This window comes from Setaria viridis, chromosome 6, assembly GCF_005286985.2.
Source record: "Setaria viridis chromosome 6, Setaria_viridis_v4.0, whole genome shotgun sequence".
Lineage (NCBI taxonomy): Eukaryota > Viridiplantae > Streptophyta > Magnoliopsida > Poales > Poaceae > Setaria > Setaria viridis.
Window position 1 is genome coordinate 13,055,003 of NC_048268.2, and position 9,580 is coordinate 13,064,582.

The 9,580-nt window shown below is 39.9% G+C and overlaps 1 protein-coding gene across 2 annotated transcripts; it reads left to right on the forward strand.

The window, feature by feature from the left end:
• Positions 1–3,471: 3,471 nt before the first annotated feature.
• LOC117861423 (uncharacterized) lies at positions 3,472–7,089 on the forward strand. 2 transcript variants are annotated; one of them, XM_034744982.2, is made up of 6 exons: positions 3,472–3,810; positions 3,912–3,967; positions 4,752–4,806; positions 4,895–4,975; positions 5,060–5,276; positions 6,688–7,089. In XM_034744982.2, the coding sequence occupies exons 1-5, from the start codon at positions 3,594–3,596 to the stop codon at positions 5,266–5,268; spliced, it is 618 nt and encodes a 205-aa protein (XP_034600873.1). In that variant the 5' UTR covers positions 3,472–3,593; the 3' UTR covers positions 5,269–5,276; positions 6,688–7,089. The 2 variants fall into 2 exon arrangements, with proteins under 2 accessions (XP_034600873.1, XP_034600872.1); XM_034744981.2 differs by having other exon boundaries at positions 3,477–3,810; positions 5,060–5,272.
• Positions 7,090–9,580: the final 2,491 nt, after the last annotated feature.

Consider the following 9,580-nt stretch of genomic DNA (forward strand, 5'->3'; position numbering starts at 1 on the left):
AGTTCTCACGTGGGTTAGGATACATGCACGAGGCACCCTCCAACTCATATATGTAGCACTGTGGGACCAGAGCCAAATCCTAGATGGATATGTTAGTTGTAGCTGCCTATCATGGTACGAGTTTGATTTTTTTATGTGAATTTCAGGTGGAAACTTGTTTCATAAGTTGGTACTCTCGGTTGTTAAGCCAAGATCACAAAATATCCAACATTCTCCCACTTGATCGAACAGCTAACAACTTATGTTTGCATCATACTTATGTTCACACTCAGTTCAACAATAAGACCACACCAATGTGTCGTTAATAGCATTTAATTTGCTACCGGGACCCGTTACCCACAGTTCACTACAATAACTCAATAGAACGCTTAGTACCTTATTAGGAGTTATTCACGGCCTATTCCTTGAACTAGATATGTTAAAGATTGTACATAAATCTCAAACTAATTTCGCAAATATTGGGATAAATAGTGAAAGGACCGTAACATCATAAGAAGGAGGTAAATTTGGTGTTCTAAAAACTAAAGGCTCCAAGCACATATAAAAACCTATTCCAATTTCTACCTATATGTGCACTAGATTTTTCTATGTGTTGCTATCTCTACCGCAAAAGAATTTTTCACTCTAGGTTCCAATCCTATAAACTACACATGGCAATTCTAGAAAAGGTAAAAGCGAAATGTAAGTGCAATAGGAAATGCGGAAGGTAAATGAGGTAGAGAAGGTAAACTCCCCAGACATGAAAACATCACTTTCTTGAATGATGCAGCCACTGGCGTCAATAAAAAAATACTTCTATTTTCTTTAATTGATTGTTATTCTCTCATGAAGCATCCATTTTAAATTCGATTGCACCATTGCAATGCTTATGACAGACCATATTTCATACATTTTGAAGCCATTTTACGTAGCTGTTAACTTATATTTATATATAATAGTAAGTTATGTATCAATTGTGGAACGTTATATATCAATTATGTAGCAACTTATGAAGTATTTTAAGATACTATCAATTTTCTTTTATGTTACAATTTTATGTGCCTACTAGTATATTGTGTATATGCATTTCATGCGTAGTAGTAGCAGCTTGTATGGAACTTGATTATGTGCAGCTTCAATATTAACACATACATGTACATACATTATATCGGTTTATATTATATGTTTGTGTGTCAGCTTGTATACAAAGAGCCCGTGCAGCAACTTACGTGGACATATTGTATCATTTTCTATAAAAACTGCATTATGTATGTCTGCTATCAACTTATGCATACATCAGGTCACAACTTGATGTCACGTGTCACTGTGTCAGCTGCAACTTATGTATATTTAAATATAAATTGTTGGTGCTACTACATGGAACATTATAGAATAAATAAAATGACTTCAAAACATATGCAAATACAGTCTTATTTTGTAGGTATCTTCATAATTAATGTATTGGTGCAAATTAAATTGAAAATAGATACTACGGGGGTGTTTGGATCCCCGGCCTAAATTTTAGCCCCTGTCACATCGAATGTTTGGACACTAATTAGGAGTATTAAACATAGACTAATTACAAAACCAATTTCACAAGTCCTAGGCTAAATCACGAGACGAATCTATTAAGCCTAATTAGTCCATGATTTGACAATATGGTACTACAGTAAACATTCGCTAATGATGAATTAATTAGGCTTAATAGATTCGTCTCGCGATTTAGCGTAGGGGTTCTGCAATTAGTTTTGTAATTAGCTCATATTTAGTCCTCCTAATTAGCATCCGAATATCCGATGTGACACGGACTAAACTTTAGCTCCAGGATCCAAACACCCCTACATAAAAATATCACAAATTAGAGGAATAGAAACAGACTAGTATAAAAGAACAAAAGCTACTAACTTCCTGGGCCAGCAACACATGTGCTCAGCCTCAGACCTACAAACATGCCACGAGCCATGAGTGCTGCACTCGTGCAAGCACGTGCGCCAAGGTGACACAGGCCGCGGCCCATGAGGGTCGCGCGTCGTGTCTGGCACAGTCTGTGCACGCGTAAGCTTTTTCCTTTCTTATTAGCATATTTGTGCTTTCAAAGTTACATATTTTGGAAACTATCCTCCTCTGTTTCAAACTACTCACCTTTGAAGTTTAAAGTTTAAATTATTGTAGCGATACTTGAAATTGTGCAATACTAATAAAGAATGTTGCATAATAATCATATATATGAGGAAGTTTCACGTATGCATAATTTTTTAGAAATAGATGTAGGGTCAAATTTGATATTGTGCCTTGCGAGTAACTACTAGACGGAAATGGAGGTTAGTATTTTGATAGCAAAAGTTTCAAAAATTTTAAGGGAAAAAAGACAGATTAGTATTGATAGTTAAAGTTTCCATCAACAAGCCGAGCTCGAGCTTGCCACCAGCTCGAGCTCGAGCTTGGTAGAAGGCCGAGCCGAGCCTAAGATTCCTTCAAGCTTGAAGGCAGGCTCAAGCTCGGCTCGTGAGAAGCTCGCGAAGGCTCGAGCTCGGCTTGCATAAGCTCGTTTACATATAAGACTCAGAGAAGCAGCAAAAATTAATTCAATAGTATATATAATTAGAAGTCTCAATGTCTCGCACAGCAACAGCATGCATGCCCAGACATGAGGAGGCGTGCGCACGTTGCTTGGCGCTTTTATCTTGGCTGAAGTGATGGGTGACTCACTAGTGCACCTGCGCACACGCACGTGGTGTGGGCAGGTCAACCTGCTGCTATCCCGCTCTGTTGGTTTGGGCCATGTTTAGTTACCTCAAAACTCCTAACTTTGACACTATGCAAAAAGAAGATTTTCCATCACATCAAACTTGCGGTACATGCATGGAGTACTAAATGTAGACGAAATTAAAAACTAATTGCACAGTTTTGTTGTACTTTGCGAGACGAATCTTTTGAGCCTAATTAGTCAATATTTGGACAATAATTCACAAATACAAACGAAATGCTACAGTGTGCTACAGTGCTATAACAGTAATTTTGCACCTCCAAACTTTAGGCAACTAAACAAGGCCTTGATATTTTAGGAAGCCGCATGGAGGGAAATAGCCTGGGAGAGGTGGTAGGTGGGGGTTTGGCGAAACTGAACATGATGGGTCTTGTTTAGTTGCTAAAATTGGAAGTGTCAAAATTACTGTACCGGTATTGTAGCACACTGTAACGTTTCGTTTGTATTTGTGAATTATTGCCCAAACATTGACTAATTAGGCTCAAAAGATTCGTCTCGCAAACTACAACAAAACTGTGCAATTAGTTTTTAATTTCATCTATATTTAGTATTCCATGCATATACCGCAAGTTTGATGTGATGGAGAATCTTCTTTTTACATAGTGCCAAAGTTGGGAGTTAGGAGTGAAGTAAACAAGAGCATGGAGTCAGGCTCGAGCTCGGCTTGATTTAAAAACGAGCCAATCTCGAATAGAGCTTTTAGCGAGTCGAGTTCGAATAGCTCGCGAGTCTCGAGCTTTTTTGACAGCCCTTATGCCAACCCTAACACATCCTTTTAACCGTGCACCCAAACGACCCGCCTCCCTGAATTCCTCGCCGCCGTCCAAATCTGCTTAGAAGCCAGACCATGGCCGCCACCTCCGCTGACGCCGCCTCGGCGGTTCCGCCTTCTGCGATATCCGCAGCCGAGGATACGCTCGCGGCCGCCGAGTCCGTCGGGGACCACCTATCCCAGCTGCTCGCGGCGGCGGCGGCGGACCCCGACGCCGTGGCCGAGCTCCCGCCACTGCTCCGGGCGCGCGCCTTCCTCGCGGTGGCGCAGGCTGCCACCTCCCTCTTCGCGGGTACAGTCCGCGCTTACCCTTCTCATTGCTTAAGGTTAAGCCTTTTCTCTTTTTTTTTTCCTTTTCTTATAATAAACGTCTCCTTTTGTGGATTTTTGCAGTGCGGCTAAGGTGTTCTGGAATTGACCCCGACGAGCACCCCATCAGAAAGGAGTTTGTAAGCTCCTCCTTGCTCTGAGAATCCTCAATCTTTTGAAGTGTCTTGTCTCTGAATGCCCTTGAACTTGAAGTAGGGGTTAAATGTCGATGCTATTGACTGGAAGTCTCGAACGAAGATGGTAGTATATCGTGTAAATGAATGCCTTGGAGCAGTGAGCGTGAGGGTGGAGCACTTTAGCTTAGGCCTATTGAACATGCGCATGGTTTTACAGTAGCTTTTTGTGGATCAGAACAGAGCTTGCATGGTTTAAATTTCACCTTTCACATGGTTTGGCATTTAGCTTAATTTGCTGTTGTTGCCCTTTTGGTGTAGAATTTGCATGGCCAAAAGTTTAAGTATTAAGTTCATTGGGGTTCTTTGTGAGGGCATCTTAAATAAAAAATTCTTTGTTCTAATTTCGTTGAAATTTTAATTTAAGGAGAAAAGTTCTGAAAATGGCGATGATGGCAATTCTTCAATGAGGAGTACTATTTGGATTTACAATGTTATCAAAAATTCAGTCTATGCATGTTGTCTACTGTTCAAAGTTTTATGTTTAATGAAAATTGATATTTTGTAATCCTTGAATGGAGAATTCTATGTAGCCACATGAATTTGATGTTTATATCTTTTCAACTATTCCGGGAGAAAGTTTTGATGTTTATGATTGTTTGGTGGAGTCTACGTGGCCTGTGGCCACTGGCCACTACTTGAAGTGGAAATGCAATCTCTGTATTTGTAAAATGGTATAGCTCTTTAGTTGACAGTTGTTTTCTCCTGGGCTCGATTCTTTTCTTTCCAGGAGAGGTTAAGCCTGTGGCAAGAGAAATTAAATCGATTTGAGGACTGGGACAAGGGTACTGTACTGCACTTTTCAATGTGTGTTCATAGTTTATTCATAGATATGCCATGCTGTTACCCTGTTAACACTGAACTCAATTGCAGCACCACTTCGCCCTACTACTACACTGAATACACAAGCAGCAGCAAGGTTCATTGGACACTCACTTTCCCACCTGACATCTGGTACATATGGATTTCTGGTGTTGAGGTCTGGAACATAAGCAGCAGCAAGGCTTGGAGTTGAGGTTTTTATTTTTGTTGTTTCAGATCAAAAGAGAAGCATGCAGGCAATCAGTAGAGGAGAAAGAAGGGGCTGGTCTGGGCAGAAGAGAAAGTCTGAGTATTTGCCACAAAAGAAGTCTGTTCGTGCTGCTGCGGAAGAGTTCCTTGCAAAGGCTGCTCAGGAATTTATTGGGAATAGTGATAGCAGGGTGAAGGGTCCTGTTAGACTTGTTCCTGATGAAGATGAGGACTAGATCAGTATGTTAGTTTTGTTAAGATATCAAGAATCTATTGCTGCTACTATAGCTTGTTTTTGCTGCAAAAGTAACTGCACCTGCAAAAAGCTAAAAGTAATACACACATGCTGATTTGTACAACATTGTAAAAGACATCCGACATGAGGGTATATACAGCAATTGCAGTTCATGGAATTTTTATAGATAATTTGTCACAATTCACAATCCTTGCATGTATACTACCATTAGATCCTTGTAGAGGTTATTGCCATCCTTGTCAGAATATCTCAAATTATATCCCCATGTCTCATTTTAGTTGGTTCTTTCTTGTACTCTGCTAATTATGAAAATCAGAAAAATGTAACTAAGGTACCTCAGTGCCTATATTTGAATTTGTAATTGTTAAACACATGTTTGCTTGTCTATCGTGTGATAGTTAAAGTACACCCTCAGATTAACTTTTTGCTTCATAATCATTCGTTGCTGACATGTATAGTGACAGGACTGGAATGTTAAATTGGGAATAAAGATGTCATGTTAGGTCTAACATTTATGATTGCCGAGTATGGCTGTTAGATGAAAGTTGTAAATAAATCATTAATTGTCCAGACAATTTCAGCTTTACAAGCGAAGGCAGTTTTTCACATGTCTTATAATTGTGTTGCTAGCAGTGCAAGAGCTTGGTACACATACAATTATTTTATTGTGATTTGATTACTTGACAGTAGATTGTTGTACCTACATAAGGGAGCATTCGTTTGCTTTGGATAGCCAATTATTCTTGTGTACGATGGCTGATGAACAGTTTTTGTACATTCAAGTGCATCTCAGTTCCATAATTTTTACGTCATCAAGTGCGTGTGGACATGAGAATTAGTTAGGCTTGGGTAGTAGAATATTGAAGGCCTTATTTGTTTGAGCCTGGGATTGTGGATCGTATCTTTAACAATCACAAGATGTAACAAACACCAAATCTGTGTTATAATATGCACCTTTTCACTGATACATAGAGGCCTGTTGGTAGATACAATTTTTCTTGTCACCAAGTTTATAATCATTCATTTTCTATTAATTGGATAGGACCATGTATTCGAATAGTAGTTTTGTGGATTAAAATATTTTTTAATGCTATTGAAAATGCACAAGTTGAGATTGAAAGCATCAGGGCATGTTTTGTTGGAGTTGTTTATGCTGTCGTACAAATGTGTGTACGTATCCATTGTTGCATGACCAAAGTGTCCTAACCTAACATAATAACTATACTCGGCTTGCGGCTTGCCCCAACATCAATTGTTCTTATACCACAAACATAACTGGAGTTCAACAGAAATCTCTTCTACATGATGAAAGTTTACTTTTTTGTTACATGTATACTGTAGCCTGTGTTAGTTGTGATCTCCCTTCGGACCTGTTGACTGATGTTCTGTTTCCATGCAGGAAAAATGGATGCTTACCGGATGATGTCCACATGCCTGATTGAAATATGCAAAGCGAGGTAGAAGTTCTGGATGATGAAGATAAATCTACCTACAGTGCTGTGTTGTTGTACATGAGACAGGGAATGGATCAAAGTCTTGCTTTCTTCCTCTGTTTTGGGAGCAATTGACCTCAAATCCTGTATCTGAGTTTCTATCTGGAAAGAAAATTTTGACTACCTATTTGTTAGAGTAATTGTATGATTTGTGCGCTACAGTACCCCTAATAATGAGTGTTATCATATATTCGATGTCAACTAGATCTGTAGAAGATTTGCGACTTCCAGCAATTTTGGGGTATTCAGCCTGTGTAAGACATAATCGATGTATTCATGCTGATGGATGAACTTCTTTTGCAGACTTAGCTTTGTTGTGGCACTTGAGAACTGGTGTGCCCGCATAGCATGTGTGGATATTTTTGTTTTGTGGCGTCGGTATACTTGCTATGCCACTTTCTGCGTCATGTTCATTAATGACCATATGGTTGGCTCAGAAATCACATAACATTTTTGCGTTCTTTGGAGTTCATGCATGTACTGTACCCTGTAGTTCAGAAGCTGTGTTTATGTGGTATATATGCATGTGAAGCTGTTGTTGTCTTGTATATATGGGTTTATGTGGTTCTCTGCACAGCAGGAATTCACACCTAAGTACGTAGCTGTCCAAGAGCTCAAATGCATTGATCCTGGCACTGGGAAATTGCTTTGTATTCAAGATCGGCTGAGTTTGTTAAGTTCAGTTTCTTAGTTAAGTACATCGTTGTATGCATACTTGCTCATGTTTCAGTTTTGGTGCTTATGGGCACTCGTGTCAAGATTCCGTTTCTTATCTTGAGATTCCACCTTTGGTTCTAGAGGTTTGTTTGGTGGTTTTCTCACGGTTTGGCTTACGTTGACTTGCTTCTTTTAATAGAAGTTTCATGTTGGAATTCGAAACATTGTTGCAGGCATGGATACAGTCAAATAGACTCCCATTTGCTAAAGATACCGGACGGCCTCAAACTTTTATTTTTCCTTTTTCGCATAAAAGCACGTCAGGAGCCTACCCTGCATTCATCCTAAGGCTCGTTTGACGTGTTATTGCTAAAGTTTAACCCATCTAAAATTTAGCACTTCAACTTATTAGCACTCCCATTTGAAAGACATAGCTAATGGATAGAGCTAAAGTCCATGAAGCGGCACTTTTGCCCCTTTATCTCCTCACCTTCCCCTTTCTCTCTCTTCCCTTTCTGATCTTTTCACATGCCATTAGTATCCATTAACTCTTCCCCACTAGCTAATGCTTTTTGCACCTTTTTAGGAAGGGCTAAAGTCCTCCCATTAGCCCCCCGTTTGGATTATGCATAAAGGTACTGAACTTTAGCACTTTCACCCATTAGCACTTGGATCCAAACAGACTCTAAATAAAAGAAGCGAGATATTCTTTTCAGTATTGGTTGAATGCGGAGCTTGTCCCAGGCTCTCAGGTCATCAAATGAAGAGACAATTTCTTATTTAACACTGGTAAAATATGACTGATCTTTTCTTGACCTTCAAAAATTTGAATTTCCTTATTTGACATACATCCGAAATTCATTCCCTATATGGCATTCCCTATATGGCATTGCCGTTCAGTCCGTTAGCTGTTTCCGTTAACTTGTGCCTTGTCCCTTGTCAGTTTTTTCTACGTGGACCAAAATGTCCTTCACAGAATCACAGGCTGAAAGCCTCACCCACCCAGCTCACTTACGAATTTTCTCGTGGTGGATGGCGATAGCTGGTTATTGATATTTGTCAGTTGTCAATCTACAAGATGTTGAGAAAGATGCAGGCAGATATGTGCCTCTGAAAATGGGCGGCAGGATGAGGATAGCTTCTTCAAAGAAGCACAGGACCCAAACGTACTCCGCGGCAGTGCCATCGGCCTTCGACACTGACATTCAGCATTATCATGTGGTACATGAACAGAATAAAATCATACTGCTAATGCTCAAACACTACTCCATTACTGTTAAAACAGATGCACCGTGCCAAAGAGGAGAATAAAACATTTGCAATAAAGTACGCATTCACAAAACAATTCAGCTGTTATCTAACAAATAAAGCCACAGGAAGTGGAAACAAACTGAACTTGAGTAGGAACAACATGATTTGCTAGAAATTGCAATGGTCAATTTCATATGCTCATTCTCGTGAGCACCAGCACCTTCCAACAAAAGAGGTCACATGCACTCCGAGTCCTGATTGCAAATTTGCAAGCTGTAGTTCCGGAGCACACAGATAGTGAGATTTCACTTGTGTTACCATCTTACAGACAAGACCATAGATCTTGGCATCGAGTAGTTTACAGCTATTGAGGAACTACTTTTCGAGAATACGCATGAGCTGCGTATCTTTGTATTAAGAAGACGTATGAGAGCTGCGTATCTTTGTATTAAGAAGAAATCTACTGAGGAACTACTAATCATCCCTTACAGAAAGATCCAGAAAGCATTGCCCCAGCAGGGCAGGAACCAATAGCACGTTCACATGTCAAAAATATTAAGCTGGCCACAAACCCAGTTACGCAATCTACGGATACAACTAAAAGAGCCTTCTTGATTTATAAGGCTTTGTGATGGCAACTTGTGTCTTTCATGCACTTGAAGAACCAGCTCCTTGTTTCTCACCTGTGGTGAGTGCTCCCAGTGCTGCAGGAAAACACAAGTATCCAACACAAAATCAGCTGATTGAGGAATCGGTTTGCCTTGAAGAACATTTGTTACTCACCACCAACCATGACTGACAAGCTTACACCTTGAAATTCTATATTGGCAGAACAAGAATCATGCCATTATTGCTATGGCCAGAATGAAATACATGGTTTTGTGTGGGGAG

Bases quoted from the DNA above. Each gene is read 5' to 3' on its own strand.
- LOC117861423 (XM_034744982.2), top strand. From the start codon at position 3,594: ATGGCCGCCACCTCCGCTGACGCCGCCTCGGCGGTTCCGCCTTCTGCG. The intron at 3,968-4,751 runs GTAAGCTCCTCC...TTTTCTTTCCAG, and splicing joins ACCCCATCAGAAAGGAGTTT to GAGAGGTTAAGCCTGTGGCA. The intron at 4,976-5,059 runs GTACATATGGAT...TTGTTGTTTCAG, and splicing joins ACTTTCCCACCTGACATCTG to ATCAAAAGAGAAGCATGCAG.